Source organism: Cydia fagiglandana, chromosome 20 (assembly GCF_963556715.1).
Source record: "Cydia fagiglandana chromosome 20, ilCydFagi1.1, whole genome shotgun sequence".
Taxonomy (NCBI): Eukaryota; Metazoa; Arthropoda; class Insecta; order Lepidoptera; family Tortricidae; genus Cydia; species Cydia fagiglandana.
Window position 1 is genome coordinate 3,410,581 of NC_085951.1, and position 22,224 is coordinate 3,432,804.

The following is a 22,224-nucleotide window of genomic DNA, read 5'->3' on the forward strand; positions in this document are numbered from 1 at the left end:
AAGTTGGTATTCCACCTGTCCAATTTCTTGGTCCAATGTGCACTCTCGTGCGTCTGACGTCTCACTCTCTCACTAAGCAAGATGTGAGACGCAAATACAAATTGGGCTAAGAAATTGGACAGGTGGAATACTAATGGGATGGTCCCTATCACAGTTCATATTTACTACTCCATAGTTGTCAAGTAAAATGTTCGCGGAAGAGAAAAGAGCAACCACACCACAAATCCTATATTTATTTGATATCATATCACAGACCATTTAATAATAGTTGAACAAAGGAGAATCTTATCGTGCAAAAGACGGACTTAATGCTATTAAGCATTTTCTGCCAGTTGAATTTGAGCCTCTGGGGACATCCGATTAAAATTTAAACATAACATCTTGCTAATAGGAACTTCTATAATATAACTAAGTTCTATTTTTGATTCTGACCACATTATTTATTAGTTACGAATACGTTACCTACACAAGTAGCCCGGTCGCTATGAAGTCACGACGATCATTATGTTTTTGATCCAAACTTCAAAAACGGTCCGCCCACGTTTTTCCAAAATGAACCTTATCACCCCGCATCGAGTCTCACATTCCCGTGACAGGCCAACGGCCTTGCGTAAATTCCGCACCAAAAAACTGACGGAAAAGTATCCTATTTATAGGTACCTAACTTTCGACGGCGTAATAGGCCCCGTCAGCAAGTCGTCATCTTGCGTTAGATTACATAATTTATGTAGACTGTTTTGTTTATTATTCTGATACTAATAACTATTTAATTACTAGGTAGATTAGTGTAGTCGATTAATAATGAAATGATAGGACTTATTAGGTGCGTCCTACGTACAATTATAGGTGTTTTAGTAAATTCTCCCTCACAAAATGTTTGAGGTGAAAATTGTACGGTGCAACTTGTTAGAGGCGACGAGCGCGGAAGTGAAAGTCGGGTCAGCACGTGCTCGCCGGCAGTGCCTCCGCCAAGCGCACAGCTCGTAGGAATCTCTGAAAACTTAGGCAAATTTTTTGATTAATGCTATTGCCGTTCCTAGACGAAAAAAAAAGTATTAGATAAACAAAGCCCTGTAGGTGTAGTGCCGCGTCACCGGTCGCCGGTGGCTCGTGGAGGCGCGGAGCGGGGGCGCTTGTGCATTCGATCGCTGCAATGGCATCGATCTCTTGCGGGGCGGCGGGGTAACTCGCCGCGCCGCTAGTGGCCGGGCGCGGTCACGTGACGCGCACGCCGCGCCGCCATTGGTCGGCGGCGCCGCGGCCACGTGAGCGCCGCGCCGCGCGCGTGGCCAGTCGCGGCGTGACAGCGGGCGCGCCTGTACCGCGCGGCGCGTCGCCGTGCCTCGTGCGTCATGAGCCTGCTGGACACCCTGCTCGAGGCGGCGCGCTTCATCGAGCTGCAGGAGCGGCGCCTCCAGGCCGGTAAGTCGGCCGCCGGCGGCACACGGCGCGGCCGCGGCCGGTCGGACGCCGGTGCAGCGAGCCGACGCCCGACGCTCTTGACCTTGAACGGCACGCAGCCGCGCCGTCGCGCCCCGCGCCGGCCTCGCCCCACGTAAACAAAGGAAACCTGAAATTCGCCAATTATGAACGCTAAGCGGCGCACGTAACTCATAATCAATCCGCCGCGCGCCGGTCGCTTTTATCTAATGCAATTTGCAACGTGCGATACGAAAGCGGCGGCCGACTCGCACCGTACATATCTATGAATCATAGATAGCCTCGCACTCGACGGGAACGTGTTGTTCACTACGTCGTAACTCGTTACGCTAACACTACACGACATTCCGGCTGCTCTTTCTATGCATTCATTTTGTGACAAACTTTTAAACCTTATGTAGAAAGAAGTACGGGCTATATTGCACCTTTCGCGTGATAAATATTTTCAACGTTGTTTACTAATTACCGAACGCATGTGCCCCTAGTATTCCTACCGACAGTACCGACTCTAATAAGAGTAATAAGAAAACTAGCGCCTACGCAAATGGTGGTCATAACAGTGTCATAACATAAAACGCCAGTGCCACGTACGTAGGTATAAAATTTCCTCTATGCGTTGATATAGTTAGCGAGTAGCGACAGTGGCAAGTACCTACGGGGGGATCGGGCCAGCAGGGGGCGCATCGGTCAGCTGATCGCGGCGCGTGTCGGGGGGGCACGCACCGCGGCACATCGCTTCAACATCCTTTCCAGATTTCAAATCAAACTTATACGCGTTATTTTACACGCAACACGGTGAAGTATGAACTCATTGTCTTATTGTGTGCACTATCACGCCTACGTGGCTTACCTTACCTACTTTGAAGAGTCACAACACGAGTCATACAGTGTGGTTGTTGCAAACCGCAAAATGTGCCTACGCTGTCGCGTGACTCTTTTCATTTCTGCAACCCGTGTCAGTACAGAGCGAACAAGTTACAAAACGCGCGGAGCGTAGAGAGCGACGGTAAAGGTGTTAAAATGAATTCTACGATGTCAAAGGGCCTACCACGAACCGCGACAGAGCAGGGGCAAAAGTTCGTTTGTAGTTCGCGGTAGGCCCTCGGATTTGTTTTTGTACTTATTTTTTTAGATAAGTAACCAACAATATTTTTCCTTGTTTACTCCCATATTAATCTAGCAGTCTATTTATAGGTATCTAATCTATTTGTGGACGTAAATGTACTCAGGAAAAGAGTGAATAATAGTTATGTACCTATGACAACCACAGAAGTGACCTATTCACATGCGTAATACTTAAATAAGTAATAATAATAACAATGCAGTCGACATCCCTAATGCCATCTAGGTGTAATAGGGATGTCGACCGAGACACGAATGCCTCTATCCTCTAGCCGCCCATACGTCAAACCTTGCCAAGCAAAATGGAATTTTATTTTGTCAACACAAAGTTCAAATTAGAATGGAACAGGAGACCTTTTTATAGGTCTCTGGGCGGCTAGAGGTTATGCAGATTCTTGGGATTAAGTTGCCGAGCGGACTCACTCCTCAAGTTAGCCGTGCCAAAGAGTACTACGGATGATGATGAATTGATGACAGAAGACTGCCCAGGGGGCCTAGTTAAGATAATCGTTTGCGCCGTAGCCAACGAAACGCCTCTCTATTGCACTAATATGGAAGAGTGATAGAAGCATTTCGTTCGCTACGACGCAAACGATTGTCACCTTGGCTAGGCCCCCAGATTATCTTAGCATTTGTTACATAGTTGACATAGTTCATGCAACAGTGCAACATTGTCGCTGCATCGTTAAGCGGGTCGCGAAAGCGGAACAGTTCCATCGCACGTAGATGCGTATTAGTAAGGAATAAATGTGACGTTCCACGGCAAAAGGTACCTAATTGGCGGCTGGCGCTTACGTCGCATAGCGCCGCAATAATATTGGAGCGGCTTTAATAATAGAGTAACCGCCATAAGATACCTTTACCCGTGCGACGTCACAAATAGGTAGGCTGGGTTTCTTCATCTTCTGCGGGCCTCTTGGTTAAGGCCCAGGTTCGGGTTCCTCTCTTACTCTTACTGCATGAGCGTAAGCGTGAGCGAGATGGGTTATTCCCACTAATCAGGTACCACTAGGGAATGCAATCCCGCATGAGGAACTCAATCCCGGTATTCCGCGGGATTGCCATTTTAAGTCCCGCGGGATCCCGGTATTTGCGGGATCCCGCAAGTTAGTATACAATTTTACGAATTAGTACTAAATTTGAAGGTTGAAAACAAAAAATAAACTAAAATTAGAAATAGTACATTTTGTATTAAAAGAATACGGTATAATGACAGTAATCAAGAATTTAAGAACGTGTGTAAAGGCTTAATTAACGCGATTTCGTAAGTCCTGTACCACTCGTGGCCAAGGCCTGTTCACTTCCTAAGAAAGTTATGTCCCCAAATAATTGCGCATGTGTGCGCCTGAAGCTTCTATGTGTGCGTTGGCCTCCGAGAAAAAGTTGCGAGTAATAAAAATAAAAACATTTTTCTACAGCAACATTGCTCCCAACTCTGATTTAAATTATCACGAATTTTATACATAATTAATCATAAAACGGGACTTAAAACGCTTAAAACTTAATTACACGCGATTAAGTTTTATAATGAATATTTGCTTCCAACTGTCTTTATCAATATTCATAAAATATATGGAGGGTAGATACGTCTACCCACCATAATAAAAAAATATATTTGTCAATGACTCTGTCCAACTGCTGTGGTTAAAGTTCATAACGAAAATTTTATTTATTAAATCTTTAAATAATAAATACAACGTAGCGGTACAACCACTTAAGACTGTAAGTCTGTACCTACATAGATTACAGCAACGCACATAGAAAATGTGCTAAATGCGGAGCAACGGCTGTTGAAGCAGCCAGAGTGAAATTTATACAGCTTTAGTGGGTTCAGAAGGAACCGAGTCATAACGCATCTGGAAAGCGTATTAATTAACCGTGAAGAAATGTATGAATGAATACAAGTTAGAAATCTGTGTAAAATGCCGTGTGTAAAGTGTAGTGTATCTGTGTGTAAAGTGTAATAGGTAGGCATGCCTAATGTTATTTGTATAATACTGAAAACTTTGTGAATGCGCTTTATTAATGTCTATTTTTATTAAGTTGTCAGGGTTTAATTTTCAGTGTATATTTCTATATGTAAAACATAATACAATGTTATAAACATAAATATGCCTTTTATTTAAATCAATAGATAATACCACAAACAAGGGGTAATATTTGCATCTTTCATATATTTCGTGATATGAAGATAACAAATATGTTTATCAACATAATTACTATATACCTATAATACCAATACCCGCCAGGCTAAACCGGTTGTCAACTTTAGTTCCATTGGTACACATCGAGGGCGCCAGTAGTATAAACGTATAAACGGTTGGGGACATTTTTTTGTATGGAGTTACCGTTCTTCTCCTTGTGAGTATTATATTCTTTGCTCGTGGCACACACAATGTTTTTCATCACACCTGTGAGGAAAAAAGAGGGAAAACAATAAAAAGTCTGCCTAATTTCGGACGTACCTACATAACAAAATTCCCTGGGTACAAATTTAAGATTTACGGACCGCGTGGCCTACGTAAAATAACACCTTTTACGAGAAAGTGTGATGAAATAAATAGACAAATTCGGGCAAAATGCTCTTCCGTGTCATTACCCCTTTCCTCCATAGATGCATTTAGGCTCCGTGAAGAATTTTCGCCAGAAGGCACGTGCCCGAGCCTGTGTTCCTTGTAGTAACACGTAAGAATCACGTCGTTCTTCGATCCCGCAAATCCCGCGGGATCCCGCTTAATTTACGAGCGGGATTAATCCCGCAAATTGCATGCGGGATCCCGGTATTTCGGGATCCTGGTATCCCGGTATTGCATTCCCTAGGTACCACCAAGTTGTTACCAGTACCAGTGGGAACACTGGTCGCTACTGGGGTTTATTTACCACCACTGGTAACTACTGGGAAAAAATCCCCAGTAGTAACCACCAAACCACTGGTAAAAGGTGGGATTTTTTTTCCCAGTAGTTACATTCAGTAGTTTATTTGGTAGTTTAATTTTAATTCTAATAAAAACAAGAGACTGCGTATCGCACCAGCGATATAATTAAAATAAATCGATTGACACATTCGCCAAAACATCATCAATTTCCTTATACTATCCTTCCTGTCATAAAAAAAGAAAATGACCTAAAAGGAAATGAGGACGTAGAATAGCTATTCCTAAAACAAACATTTCGAGGACAGCTCTTAACCTAGAGGTCCGTCGAACGGTGGTCCCTGGAACTGAAGTAGTCAACTCAAGGGTCTATAACCTCTATTGACTTTATTTGCCATATTTACTTCCAAACAGTGGATGACCCTTGGGAAAAGTGATTTTATCGAGTGGACCCTTATCCTATACTTGTCACTGAAAGGTTAAGGATCGAATTATTGGGCTAGAATTGTACATAAACCGCCCAAGCTGATTGCAACAGACTTAATAGTGACAAGGAGTCTAAAAGTGTCACCGTAATTTTGTTTATTAGGGTTCCGTACCCGAAGGGTAAAAACGGGACCCTATTACTAAGACTCCTCTGTCCGTCTGTCTGTCACCAGGCTGTATCTCATGAACCGTGATAGTTAGATCTATTGCCGCTATATCAACAAATACCAAAGACAGAATACAATAAATATTTAAGTGGGGCTTCCATAGAACAAACGTGATTTTATTGCCGTTTTTGGCGTAATGGTACGGAAACCTTCGTGCGCGAGTCCGACTCGCACATGGCCGGTTTAAAAAATCGATTTATAATGGCCTTTTAATATGACAGTGTTGCGTCACGTCGATGTCGATTCCGAAATAGCTCCCAGGCGGCGTAGCACGGTCGCGTTTTTATCGCTTGTCACCATGCCTGTCAGGTTCTAACAAGTATGTTAGTGCAATAGGGATGCGCATAGTTATAGTCGATAAAAATGGAACCGTGCTGCGCCCGCAGCAGGCGTATTTTGGATGGCTTTATCGGTGCTCCACGTGATAAAAATGTTACACCGCGGGATAGAATGTATTTATTATAAACGTAGTAGGGAAACAAGGAATGGAGGGATGAAAGTCACGACCAGAAAGGTATTACGAATTTACGAATGAATGCGAAGGGATGTGACGGGAGAGGAAAACCGAGGAAAAGGTGGATGGACTGTGTCACCTGTGTGAGAGATGATATGAAACGAACGCGAGTGAATGTTGAGATGACGGGCGAGAGAGAGGTATATGGAAGAAAAAGACATGCTGCGCCGATACCCCCAGTGAATGGGACAAGGGCAAGAGAATGATGATGAGTAAAACACTTAATTGCACAAACCAAGTACATTAACTAAAAGAGAATACAATAAATGTGTACAAAGGCGAACTTATCCCTTTAAGACGACTATAAGACCAGCTAACCTATTGCAGCTGAGAGAGATAAATAGGAAATGGTAGTGAGAAGTCAAACTACGATTTGTACCTGACAGAAAGATTTAGAATAATATTTTCATAGAAATTTTACATTAAAGATGGCACCCACACTTTCGCCCCGAATCGAACTTTAAAATTCGTCAATGAATAGATCTAGAAACGATATGGATTAGATGTGTCAGTGTCAAAAGTGACGTTTTTGTTTGAAGAAACCTTAATGTTCTAATTGGGAAAAGTTTTCTTATTGCAAAGGCCATGCAGAGTTAATGTGGTCCGACTAAAACAAAGACTATAAAATACAGAAAACCGAACTGACCACGCACGTATCCACTTGAACCTTTACCGATACACACGCGCTACCCTTATCGTGTTTGCTCACTTTATCAGCACCAGTTCTGCATACATATATTCGTCAGCTAAACTCGAAAACCTCGTAACTCCATTTCAAGCACAATAGGGATTTCCTACCTTAGCCAACAATACATAGAGTTGCAAACCTCTTAACTCCTCCGGAGAAGTTACGAGGTTTGCGAATTTAGCCGACGTTATGCGGAATTACATTTGACCATCGGTGCACCTTATTGCGTGGTAGTAAGGTTCACATTGACAGTTAACAGCGATGCTACGCACGTATACGTAAGCCGTTTGGCGACTTTGTATGCGCTGGAAAGTTGTCGATAGTTAATCGCAGGTTTTATGAGGTCCGATACAGACTATAATGGCAACACTATCATTAGCTGACGGTGAATGTCTTTCCAACACAGAAGGGACCTTATGCGTCAAGTGCAATAAGGGCCTTTTTATCTGAACTTCCCACAGAAATTCTGTCAGAAAGGTCCTTATTGCAGTTGAAGCACAAAAACCCTTCCCCGATGAAAGCCAGATGAAGAAAATCGTGTGGTCTATTCTGGAAAATTTTACGGGTATTAAGATTAGATCGATATTGATGTTGAATTTTCAATGGATGCGTTGTTCCAACTTCGTTGGAAGAGCATCAGGTCTAGACCAGTCAAATCTTACAAAAAAATCTCCTAAAAACAATGCGTGATGTACCTAGTTCTGTATTTTCTGTATGTTGTTTGGAGTCCTTGGAGGAATGTTAGCTGTTCTTCGAGAATGTATGCGATGTTTTTCTTCACCGAAAAGCTAGTGGTAAATATCAAATCCTTCGCAATTAAATTGTACACATCTTGGGTTTCAAGACTTTCTAAACAATTGGGAAAGTTGGAATGAGCATTATATAAAAGCAACCTATCAAAACAGTTTAGCCCTTTTTTTCTGGATAGCCTAAGCAAATTAGAAAAATCTGCGGAAATAATTCGTGTAGTTTTGAAAATTGGTACAGGTATACCTTGTGATGTCCAGATAAACATACTAAAAGTCCTCGAGGGTAGGGGGTGTGCTGGGGGTGTAGAGGGGGGTTGAAGGTACTTTTTTTCATATTTTTGCTCATATCTCGAATATCTGTATGAATAGCATTATAATTACTTAAGACAAAAGTTTTAACATAAAATTTACTACAAATTTGGTTATGTTTATTTTTACTCTGCGATCAATACTTTAGGGGCTACAGGCTGTTAAAGTTAAATAAGTAATAAAAAATAGACGGTTTAAAAAAACGTCGTATTTTCATAATTGTTCATTATAAATAAAAATTTTAATTGAGAATAAGCAAGCTAAATGACCTGCTGATAAAATATAAAAAAACCGGCCAAGAGCATGTCGGGTCATGCTCAGTGTAGGGTTCCGTAGTTACCCGTCTGTCAAAATAGACTATTTGCCATAACTCAAAAACAGCTGTACCGATTAGGTTCGCTATATTTTTCCTTGAAAGTATTTACTAAGTTATGTTTTCACGATTTTTTTCATATTTTTTGGACCCATGGTTCAAAAGTTAGGGGAACTAAGGGGTAAATCACAACTTTTTTTCTTTCAGATCGATTATTTCCGAAATTATTAAGTTGATCAAAAAATGGTTCCTCAAGACCCTTATTCGTTTTAAAAGACCTATCCAACGACACCCCACACTATAGGGTGGAAGTGAAAAAAAATTTCATCCCCACTTTAATGTAGGGCAACCACCATAAAAAAATTTTTTTCTAGTTTTCATGTTTAAATTTGACACGAATATATAAATCAGTTACGCTGACAAAATTGAAAAATATAAATTAGAAAAAATATTTTTTTAGGGTGGCTGCCGTACATTAAAAAGGGGATGAATTTTTTTTTCGCTTCCACCCTATAGTGTGGGGTGTCGTTGGATAGGTTTTTTAAAACGAATACGGGTATTCGAGAACCATTTCTTGATCTGCTTAATATTTTCGGAAATAATCGATCTGAAAGAAAAAAAGTTGTGTTTTCCACTTTAGTTCCCCGAACATTTGAACCATGGGTCCAAAAAATATGAAAAAAATCGTGAAAGTAAAGCTTAGTAAAGACTTTCAGAGAACAATATAGCGAACCTAATCGATTAAGCAGTTTTTGAGTTTTTGCAAATAGTCTATTTTGACGGACGGGTAACTACGGAACCCTACACTGAGCATGACCCGACATGCTCTTGGCCGGTTTTTTTATATTTTATCAGCAGGTCATTTAGCTTGCTTATTCTCAATTAAAATTTTTATTTATGATGAACAATTATGAAAATACGACGTTTTTTTAAACCGTCTATTTTTTATCTCTTATTTAACTTTAACAGCCTGTAGCTCCTAAAGTATTGATCGCAGAGTAAAAATAAACATAACCAAATTTGTAGTAAATTTTATGTTAAAACTTTTGTCCGAAGTAATTATAATGCAATTCGTACACATTTTCGAGATATGAGCAAAAATATGAAAAAAGGTACCTTCAACCCCCCTCTACACCCCCAGCACACCCCCTACCCTCGAGGACTTTTAGTATGTTTATCTAGACACCACAAGGTATGCCTGTACCAATTTTCAAAACTACACGAATTATTTCCGCAGCTTGCCCAAATTCGGCTTAATTTGACGTGGCTAGGAATAAAATATTAACATTAGGCAAACTGAAAAAACGGCTTCGTTTGCTACAATTGCGAATTCGCTGAACAGTAAGTATTTCAGCTAATTGAGTTGCGCAAAATAAATATTTTTGGGACGCGTGCTTCTGGAGTATTACTAGGTATTTATTTCTCAATTGATTGCTAAAACCGTTATTGATAGGTGTGTCGTTAATTTTTGCAAATTATCGGAACTTTTTATTCTTGTAGATCGGAGAATGGCAAATTGATTCCAATAATTTCCATCCAAAATGTTTGGTCGTAACTCGTAACGTCTCCGTTGCCTTAAGTTCTGGTTTATGTGATCTAAATTATTTCTTATGAACTTCTAAATTAATTTAAATATTAATCTGTCTCCGTCTCTCTAGATAGGTATACAATACACCGTGTTTTTATTGAATTCCGTTAACTTCAGGGTATGGTTAAGTACGTTTAAGAGAACTAAATGGCAGCAATAATTTTCAAAAAATTTTTTTTTTTGCGTTTTATTAAAAAAATATACGTTTAAAAAGTAATTAAATGTAGCATATAGCGTTGTTGTAACACGGGCATTACATTTAACTCATCCAAATAATTGAAATCTGTGACAAATCAATGACATTTCGAACATCGATAGACCAAGATTGTACTTAAGTTTACTAGCAAATGTATGAACTCATCCTAAACACTAATCAATATGTAAACCGGCCCTAAAGCAAGTGTACACGCTTGTAGAGGCCTTATAGGAAAAAAAATATATTCATTATCTCCGAAATGGAGTTAATTAGAATATCGGTGGCTTTGACAAAGTTACTTAATTTAAGCTCAGGAATGCACCCTTGAAATTAACGGAAATCAAAAAGAACACGGTGTATACTCTTTCCGAAAAAGTTTATTTAGTTCGCTGCACAACACAAGTGCAGAGTGTCTACATGACGTAACTTTTTGTCGTCGGCTATGAAACCATCATTACTAAAAACAATCACGACAACCTTGACTTGTGTATAACTTGTTACTGTTAGCACGTATAATTTTTAAGGGCCTCTCATTGCATTCGACACACAAACAATCGCATCGCTGTAAGGTCGGGGGGGTACCTGCCGTATCCAGCGCGCAGTTCGCAGTGTTTTGGTTCGAGTCTGCCCTTGCTAATGATGCTAATCATCATCTGAGCCGAAAGACGTCCACTGCTGGACAAAGGCCTCCCCCAAGGATCTCCACAGCGAACGGTCATTCGCTGCCCTCAACCAACGGTTTCCCGCGACTTTAACCAAATCGTCGGTGCATCTAGTCTGGGCCTTCCCACGCTTAGTCTTACTCTATAGCAGTGAATTTTTCATGGCATTTGCGCTTGATTATTCAATATAAGAACTACAATTTGGCGTTAGCCCCCTCTTAAAGGCCTCTCGGTGCATCCGACACAAACAATCGCATCGCTCTAAGGTCGGATACCCGCCGCGCCGCCGTACCCAGCGCGCAGTGAAAGGATCGCGTGACCTCGCGACTGAGGACGCACTCCGTTGTATCTCGGATTGCGAGCAAATTGATTTGAAAGCCGAGTAATGTGATTATTTGAAAACTGATTTTCATGTGTAGGCTCTTCATCGCTAAGCAATCAAATCACTTTTGAATGGGAATAATAGGTACCATGCACAGTAGAACCTGTTTAATACGATAGTAGATATGCCACATTATCTATTATTAGCCGAGCTTTATCAAATTGTCCGATCTGATATCGGAATTCGGATGTCCTTTGGAGAAAAACAGCTGCTAGTGAATGCCATGTGGCATCCAGTCCTTATATTTTTGCATTAACGCTTTCTTTTGAATAACACACAAGAATTAAATATGTATAATTTGTATGTACTTAAAAAAAAATGTAAAAAGCTACTACTTTTTGCATCTTTGTTTCACGTGCTTACTGTCTGTTCCACAGACAAACTTGGTTTACAAAATTTAATTTTATTAATAAATAAAAAAGAAATCAGACATTCGTCCATCCTGACAAAGTCAGTGTCCTAAAAGCTTTTGTTGAATACCTAAGTAGGAGATATGAGTAAATAGTGTAAATTAAATACCTTTGCTAACGTCTTCGAAGTTCATTCGGAATTCTTCGTCTAGTGGTATAAAACACATAGATTTAAAGCTGTAGGTATGTGCAAAAGTGCACCTGTAAAGAGTCTACATTTCACATTCAAGATTCGCGATTTTGCCATGTATGTACCGTTATGCGGTACTATCACCTGAGAAAAGTAATGCACGTATACGTCACTAGTTTTCTGACTATACATGTATGAAGGTGAAGGTATACAACTGAACTAAGATCGCGCTAGAAGAAGTGGAATCGTTAAATTTAAATACCTTTACAATACAGAAGTTGGTAGCGGTCCAGATTATTGAAATTCAGTTGATAAATAAAACATTTTGCCTAAGTTTTGTCTTCCTTAACAGAAGCTTGAATAGGGTTACCAGATATCAATAAAATAATAAAATCATTAATTCCGAACGAAATCCTTGATGCATATTTTATATGCGACTTTATTTTTTAATAATAGTTTTTACACAAAGAACTGTGTGCTTGAAGTCTAAAATATTTGATAAATATGTAGAGAGTTTTCATGTTATGATCAGAATTTCGTAAAATTTCAATCATGACAAGTATTTTGTTAGTGTATATTTAGGTACTTACTGAACATTTAATTTTTGTAGGTACCTATTCATATTAGTGAAAGAAAAAGTTGACGATTTAAGCATAATAAATATTTATTGCAAAAGCATAAAATGAAAAAAAAAACTAATAGATATGTGGATTCAAGAATCGGCAATGTTTGGTCTGTATGATTAAAATTCCATGTCAAGAAAACTCTGACTTCCTTGCTAGGCAACCCTAAGCATAGGTCGCTAGGTGAAACTGCGATAAATGATAAATAAGATGTTTGTCGTCCGACGGTGACTTTGGCGACAGTACCGTTCTGGACCGTTACTCGCCGCGGGTACGATTTTTAATGACTGGAAATTATGGCGACGCATTTGCTCCGATCAGTTACTAGGTTCTGGCACGATTGATGACTGAAAGGGAGTTCTGAGTTCTAAACGCAATGTATTCTAAATTCAAATCCAAACCAATTATGTCTTTGAATATTTCGTCACCCAATCTGTATTTAACTTTTAAATACTTATCAGATCATCGATTTACCCACCATTCAAAAAATGTTGTTCACAATATTTTGCGAAAGGTTCAGAATAGTCGTGTAGTAAAACAGTGTATATGTAAACATAAAATTTCTTATGATTCGGACGTCTAAATAAATTTAACTATACAAACGATTAGTTCAAATTGATTTCATTTGCGTCAGCAGACCAATTTGTCTTTTAGGTAATCAAATCACTAAATATACTCATGTATTTCCATTCCGGCCGGCCTGTTTGCTCTATTCCTTACTTATTGATTGCAGAATTGAATGATCTGCTCATTTTAGTCTTCTGTTATGCCATCTAACTCATTTGCCTTTATGTTAATAATAGTATCTGGAATAGATTGATTATTATCATTGAGAACGCCACCAGTTGTTTTTAACTTTTTACTTGCCTTTACTTTAAATTTGTATTCTGTATTGCTTTATTTTGTCCTTGTTCTTATATTAACTTCTTGTCTGTGGATAATAACGATTCTGACCGATTTTTTTGTCATAATTTTTGCATTTTTTTCGGGAATGACTTCTTCTGCTCTGCAGCGCAACTCACAACCGAGGTCTGAATCTGAACCCATGATTTCTGACCAAACACCTATAAAAGTTTAATCAATTTACTAAGTAAGTATATATAACATAAGTAGGTATCTTACAGAGAAACTGCTTGGATATTCTTACGGAACCCTACAGCTATTGGTCTTGATAAAAATTCAATACCTACCACTAAGACTAGCTGTTATCAATTTCATAAACTCTGGTCATGGACTCATGGATTATGTATTAGTTTTGTTTCATTTAATTCCATGTTTGCCCTGTCCTCTGTGTCAAGTTCATTGACCTTTTTTATACGTATGAATCACAATATATTAACATTATTTTATGTTAATACCATTCAGTTTCCTTTGATTCAGGGGAAATTTTAAATGTTATGTCACATTTTCCTCACACGTGTGCGTTGGCTGCCTTATTAAAATTTATATGAAGCCCTGTTGTCTCCTTTACAGTGTAGTAATGATGAGCTTCACACATTTCCCACTATGAAAGTAAAAGGACTTAAGTGCTTGTTAATTCTACTAGCTTTACGTCTTTTTTGTCTCTCGTAATTGTTATCGATGTAGGGTCTGGTTGAGTATTCGCATCGCCCAACGAGCTCAGGGTGTACACATGCTCTTCGTAACCAGTCTTTACAGCTCCGTGTAATTGGTACGGATACAGGGATCACAGTTGTAAGGTTTTGTCAGCTTCGCCAGCATTCTGCGAGCGTTTGGAAACCTTGGTTGCCAGACAGCCGTATCTGCACGTCCGGTATGAGGGCTCCTAAATGCACGCTTGATTGATAAAAACATTCACTTTGTACGATTGTGGACATTGTGGCCTGTTTAAGAGAGAATGAAAACTGTCAACGACTGTTTGGAACTCGTTAATGGCATTTCCGTACAAGCTATACTCTCCATTTTACATTTTCTGGATAAAATAAAAATATTTAACTAGGCATGCCAAATTCCATCCAAATCCATTCACATTTTCAAACATCAAAAGTTTTTATTATAAACACAGATCTATTTGAAACATTAGTAATGTCATGAAGGCACTAGTAGGTGGCAGGCTGGCAGGCTAAGGTGGTGGGTGAAGTTACATACATACCACCACGCACGAACTGTTTCTTGAGTTCATTTGAAAGGTGCTTGGAAAAGGGAAATCGCTCACGTTCTTCTCTTCTCCTTGGGCATATTGAATACAGAGTTTATCATTGTGCAGTTCTAGTCCTACCCAATTTATATACACCATAAACATGCCATATACCTGATTTAATTAAGTGTCTGCCTCAAAATGGAAGCGAAGCAACCTGCTAAACCGGCAGGCGTGGTTACGCGGGGTACATGAACAGCAAAAGGTGCGGAGTTTCCCGTGCGGGGGGAGGGGCGGCGGCCCGGGCTGCACGCTGCACCGCGCCAAGGTCAGCCGGCGCACGCATGCGCGCGCCCCTCCCGCGGAACCTACCGCCTGCCACTTATGTGTTCCTTTTACTTGCACTTCCAATCTTTCTCCCCCGCATTTTGCGCTTCGAATTGAATTCATGGCATTTTCCTTAAGCTTAGTTCAATTCCTAGTTCCTTCAGTCCTTAAAATCGTGTGTTTCTGCAATCTGTTCAGGTTATTCTTAGCGCTGAGCGTCAATAAGCTCGTGGAGCTATAGATAGGTAACATGCGTAGGACGGTAACGTGGCGTCGTATAAACACTAACTGATACCTTTCTTTGAGTACGGCACGGACGGCACGTGCGATGTTATTGCCCCAGGGTACTATTATGTCGCTAAAATAATGCCGCCCACAGCTATAAACGAGGTACTCGTGTAAGTATGCCAACTTTCATGAGAATTACTGAGAAATTATAAGTCGTGTTCCATTTTGCCATTAAAATTTGAATTGTGGTGTTACTCATGTTACCTCCTGGACCAGGTATCAAAAACAAATTGTTTATTTATTGACATGTAAAATATGTACAGTAAGCTCTACTCTATATACTGTAATCTAACTCAGTGTGTCTGTGTATAGAAAAAATCTGCTTCTGAAACAGATGGGTTGCTATATCAGACAAGTGTTCGCGTATCTCTTTCTGGCATGTCATCTTGCTCCGGACGGTATGGAAAGGAGGCGCTTCGCGAGCCTAAGCGGCGGGCAGTGTAGCGCACGGCCACGTTTCATTAGAAAGCTAATCAGCATTGTGCATAAGGAGCGGCTGCGGCTCCTACGCCGGTTTCGGCTGCATGTTCCATTCACCTTATTCGCCGTCGAGGTTCACTGACTCCGCCGACCGACTTACTGGACTCGACACGTCATCCGCGTGCTAATGCCGCCTGCCGCCGTTTCATCACAGTCGCGAGCCTCTTTAAATTCTGTAGGTGTCCCGCGGTCGCGGCGACCTCGTTTCTCGGCACCCGCGCCTCGCCCGCGCCGTGCAGCGTTATGTAAAGTGCAGAGCGGTGCAGCGAGCGTTGCGACCGCGTGAGCCCCCCGCGCCTCGCGATTCTGCCTCGCGTTTTCACTCGCGACGGCGCGGAGCGCGGGGCCCGGAGGTCGTCCTCCCTCCCTCCGAGACGGAGATGGCCGGCGGAACGCGGCGAGCGATCAGTCGTCGACCGAATCGCGTCGGCGCCGCTCGGATAGCACCCGCCGGTCTCCATACCCAGTCCGCCGCGGCGTGCAGACACCTCGCGCGATACGTCTTTAGTTTATTTGTGGTAATTTTTGCGGATGCGTTTGCGACGGTCAGGATCGCCGAGCTAACGACAGCGGGCGAAAATAGCGTGCGTTATCATCGCGGCCTCGGCGGCGAGACGAGATAGTGCGAGGTCGGCGGCACCTGCGCCGCGCCTCACCCCACGTGCCGGCGCCGCCGCTGGTGGTGCAGCCCGCAGGACCCCGCCAGCGCCGGCTCTGGCAACCGCTGACCGGTCGAACCAGCCCACTTATGACCTTCACTTAATCTTACGTTTCCAGTACCCGCCCTTGAGCGATCTCATTGTTGTTGGAATACCCAATACCTTGAAGACTAATTAGTTTTACTAATTAGTATTAAAAATCAAGTAAATACGAGGTAAATGATAATTCCATCTACCTGCCTCTTGGAGTATGTATTTTGCAAACTAAGGCAAAAAGTCAAGGAACCTTAACACCGATCGAAATCGCTTCGTAGACAGAAACACTCCCGGTTGCTAATGGCTATTTTTTGATCACTTGATTGAACATCTATCTAGATTATGATATGACTGACGATGTATTGCGCAGTTAGTAACTCAGTTGCTTGGGAAAAAATGTTATTGAATTAAAGATTTACTGTAGAGCTTCTAGAACTTTCTTAGACTGTTAAACTATTGTATAATACTTCTTCCTCATCGATTTTTAGCTTAATATCTGTGATGTTTGTAAAGATGCTAATACTACTTATTAAAAGTCTTTGTTTCGTTATCTTCCTCGTGTGATCGATAGGCATTGACCGCCGAGATCCGTGTTTTTCATTCGTTCGTTTGTTCTCTATCTATAATGCTTGGGAAACGTCTGCTGACTTCACCTAGGAGTTATCGCCTCTTCCACGTACGTGACTAATGAAATCCTTAGTTTGTGTCAGATCCGCGGGTGGTCATTGTAGTGCCGGTAGGGCATGCAGTACCGGTCCCGGTACCAAGAATTTCATTTCCCGGTTCTGGGCATGGCCGGAACCGGGATTCCCGGTTCTTCCCGGTTCTCAAGTCATCTTTTGATTACTTTTAAGAAATTGTTTTTGTTAGCGTACAATCTTTATGAATGACTTATTTTCATATAAATAATTGCATAAGAATTAATAAATTACATATTTTATTATAAACAAAGACTTAATTGGCGTTCCAACCTATTTTACGAAATTAACCGGCACACATTGCCTCCGCCTGGGCCGAGCCACACGGCCGTAGCGTAGTCGATGCACTCAGCACTATATGACGGCACGGCCTGCCTGCACGAATGCCTACTTTACTAGGCTAGTTTGTCGGGTTATTTGGGTCCCCCGTTTCATAGCACCATTATTAAATGTTATATAATGTCCCGAGCTAAAGTACTAAAACATTACTACTATTGAAATTGGTATAAATAGTCATATGATGAGAACCGGGAAGTACCGGTACCGGGTCTTCAGTACCGGTTCTTTTGACACCATAAATTTCCCGGGAATTCCCGGGAATATGAGAACCGGGAATTCCCGGGAGCATGCCCTAAGTGCCGGTCGATAAGTGCGAGGCAGAACTGTATTATTTGTACAATTCCTCTGCTATCCACATAACTTGATTTGCGGCATCTTCTGGAGTTCTGGATTGTTCTTTAGATTCTCGTCAGCTCTTACATTTTGAGTTATTGATTACTTTGGGTTTTTACCTTTTACGCCTTTCATTAATTTTTATTCATTACTGACCTTAGACATTGCTTAGATGTAGTTGGTTAAAATATCGATGTTAACACAAAAACATCAATTAATGATTACAGCCACAAGCTAACTGTAAACAAGGTGATAGGTATGTTGAAATTGTAAAGAGTACATTGTTTAATCTAGATATTCGCGACTTGTTTACATAAATTTGTACTCACACGAACTGTTATAAGGAAAAATAGTTCCTATTTACGCCACAAATTTAGCACTTCTGTATATACATACATACAATTTAATTTTAAATGGAATTGGTTCTTTATATTGTATATTATTTTCAGTATTGACCTATTCCAGTAATATAAGTGTAAAAGTTAAATAATCTAATTATAAAAAATGTCATAACAAACTTCACAAATTCCAATACGCAGTTTTTTACTGCATCAACAACCTGTGTCACTTCGGTTTAGCAAAGTCAAAAAATACTTAACGGACATTCAAGTCCGATCCGACAGTCTGAATGACCATTATTTTTAAGTACATATTATGTTAATTCTGGAGACAAAGTTCATGATCCCGAAATATTTTAATATTTGTAATAACATACCATACAATATTTTTTTGTAAAATACTATATTCCACGGTATATTACCGGTGCAAAAAAAGCCTTTACAGGTTATCTTTTATGTTTCTTTTTTATTAGAAAATTTTCCTGATCTTGAATATAAACACAAACCTATTTTTATAAATTTTTGACGAAGTAAATTAATTATTTTAAATGTGTTGAGGTTCTGGGCAGTACAGCGAGTTGAAAATTTTTTTGCAATTTTCTCGCTGTTTTTTTTTTGATGTTAATATGGGGAATAGAACCCTAAGGAGGAACCTGGTCTTCAACAGAAGGATATGATGTCACGATCCTCAGTATTGAGGGACCGACTGAAGAAGAAACAATATAATACCTACTCATTTAAATTCAAAAATTGCAATTTATGAGATAACTGAACTAAAATAAGACATTGTACTAAAACAAGTATACATATTTAATTCTTATCAAAATAATGACAGTTATTTTAGACCGTTGAATAAGCATGCCTTTATCTTTGATGTTTATTTGTAATAGTTTATCTATATTGATTATTGACGTTGATCCTATAAAATTAGAGTAGGTACCGGTACCTACCTAGGTACCGGTATTTTGTATTTCTATCATTGTATTGATTGTATCTAAACTGCTTTGTATGAATCTGGATGGTATAAGGTTCGGAATTTGCACTACGGATCCCTGAACGCTCTCGTCTAAAGTTAAACGACCAAAGAAGTATTTATTGCAATACATTTGTCAGCCCAAGCAATACAAGCCTGATGTTAAAAAACCGGGCAAGTGCGAGTCGGACTCGCGCACGAAGGGTTCCGTACCATAATTAAAAAAAAAAACAAAAAAAGCAAAAAAAAAACGGTCACCCATCCAAGTACTGACCACTCCCGACGTTGCTTAACTTTGGTCAAAAATCACGTTTGTTGTATGGGACTATGGGAGCCGCATTTAAATCTTTATTTTATTCTGTTTTTAGTATTTGTTGTTATAGCGGCAACAGAAATACATCATCTGTGAAAATTTCTATTGTCTAGCTATCACGGTTCGTGAGATACAGCCTGGTGACAGACGGACGGACGGACGGACAGCGAAGCCTTAGTAATAGGGTCCCGTTTTACCCTTTGGGTACGGAACCCTAAAAAAGTGTCAGAGTGCACTGTCTAAAACACATATTCTCTCATGACTTTCTTCATTGCATTAGATTTCCAGAGCACATATATCTGATGCTCAATTCAGACCATTATTTTGACGTAAGATGTTTAGCAAATTTTCGGTGTCGATACCGTTGAAGATTTTCTCCAATTAAAATTTTTGCAATACCTAGTAGCTAAGGAGTTAAGGAAAGACTGACAGATCCTTACGCTCTCGAATCACGCCAATCCCGCTCACATGATTGATCCAAGTTTAAGCAATTTACCGGGTTGTGATTAGCTGATGAAATTGAAGCACCATGTGAAAAAATGGACCCTAATACGACCCAGATTTACACAATAGATACGGCACACAAGTTCAAGTTCCATGATTGAAACAGTAATGTCACATTGCGCAACGTGTATTGGCTAATTGCGATATATGGATTAATTACGCAACTAATGAATCGCTGACGAGTCATTGGAGCTGATTAGGCATTGCTTTACTGCAACACAGCCTTTTCTGCTCTATCCTCATTAGTTTTTGATCTCGAATAGCTCCTAGATATGTGATCTCCACTTGTGGAGTACAACGCCATCAAATATATCGGAGCGGCCAGGGAGCTCAAAATATCTCAACATTCATTTTAACGTCTTCTTCTTCTTATATTATCAGAAACTTGTTCAGATATTTGTGAACACCTTGGCCGCTCCTATATATCTGATGCCGACTATACCCGATGAGTACTTTTTGTTCCAAAAGGTTTTGTTTGACTTATCTTTGTCTTACCTTTTAATATTGAGGGTTAGGGACCTTTGGATTGCTCTTCTACACAATGGGATCAATTGGGATGCCACCTTTACACGTTGATAGTCACGACAGTGTCTAAAGCCGACCACTGACTAACAAGCCGGACTGTCAGATAGAACAAAAATTTGACAGTTCCGAACAACTGACCGGCCGATATCGTCCGGCGGACTGTTAGTCAGTGGTCGGCTTAAATTTCTTGGGTTCTTAGTAGCAATTGCAGAAGTCGATTAAAATATGCTGGTGGTAAACTGTCAGCTGATATGCAATTTGATGTTTACTTGGAATGAATTGATATAGTAATTTGTGTTATTGGCGGATATAGTTATACCCGTGTTCAATCTGTAAAACGGGCGGAGCTAGCTCACAGTTGAGTCTTCTTTTTTGACTCCTTTTTCTTACCTGTTAAATTTCTTAATGCGTATTTTGTACCTCTAAATCTTGGGTTCATTTGGATTGTCATGTTAAATTCATTTGTTATCTAGTTTATTTCATTATTAATGTTCTCAGGCTAACTTTGTCGTTTATAAAGCCTAACAAGTTCCTTTTTAGCCCTCGCCACGTTGCGGATTTTCGATGGAACTAATTTATTTTAATGGCAATTATTTTGTTTGACATCCGACATTGAAAGTCATTGAATGTCACCGATGTAAACAAATCGAAAATGATTGTAAATATTTCAGGATAATAATAGATTTTGCAATCAAAATGCCCAAAAAAATTCACACCGATGCTAAACAAATAATTTTAAATACATTAAAATACTTGCGACAGAAAAAGGATACGGGATTCAGTAGCATTCCATTAAACAATGTTGTGAAATTATTTGTTGACATGACGGGTACTGATTTTCATAGTGAGTTTGTAATAAACTGGTTAGTTTTGTACTAAATATGAATATTAATTATTAAATTATTATTTTTCTCATTTAAGGCGTCTTTAGTGCTATAATCAAAAATATTTATTATAAGAATGAGCCATTACCACCACGAGTGACTGAATCTGGTAAATATATATACGGAGGTCGAATATTTAGAATCAAATTATGGCGGATAGGTAAATTATTCATACTTAATTATCAACTAAACATGCTCTTTCGATTGGGTTTCGATTGGGAAACATACTTCTACAACTCACATGTACATAATTGTATACCTCACTCGCTCTTGCACGATGCCAATACACACTGTCCCGACTATTCATGACGTACACGTATTGTTGCTATATGTAAGCTGTTTGTAGCGACATTATATCAGGGCTAAAAAAGAACTTGTCAGGCTATAATGATTTATGGCTGGTAAAGGAAATCATAAGTCGTAGGTGGTGGGAGTCCGTTATTGTTATTGATCTGTCTGGCGAGTTCAGTACGTAGGTTTTAACGACATCATACCAATGGCCATTCATTTTAAAGCATTGTATACCTATCCATAGTATCTATATACATTTACATATGTAGCAAAAACAATACGATTATATTATCGTCACGAACATTGTTGACGCTTGTAGTGCCGTTAGTTCATCTCAAGAAGTTACTGAGAAATCGTATATTATTTATAAATAGGATACTTGTAATAATAAAAATTACACAGTTTTACACCTCACGGTTCTCTGCTGCTTATAATGTTGTTTGGAACTTGGAGTTTTCAAAAATGTAATGCTTATGGAGTACGCGC

General features: G+C 39.9%; 1 protein-coding gene across 2 annotated transcripts in view; it reads left to right on the top strand.

The window, feature by feature from the left end:
• Positions 1–1,275: 1,275 nt before the first annotated feature.
• The window catches only part of LOC134674346 (max-binding protein MNT-like), a 65,586-nt gene continuing 44,637 nt past the window's right edge, over positions 1,276–22,224 (top strand). The window contains exon 1 of one of the 2 annotated variants that reach the window (XM_063532396.1): positions 1,276–1,422. In XM_063532396.1, the coding sequence (XP_063388466.1) occupies positions 1,353–1,422 (70 nt within the window). In that variant the 5' untranslated portion in view covers positions 1,276–1,352. Of the gene's footprint in view, positions 1,423–16,245; positions 16,364–22,224 lie in introns of those variants that run through there. The other variant, XM_063532395.1, reaches the window with a different exon arrangement.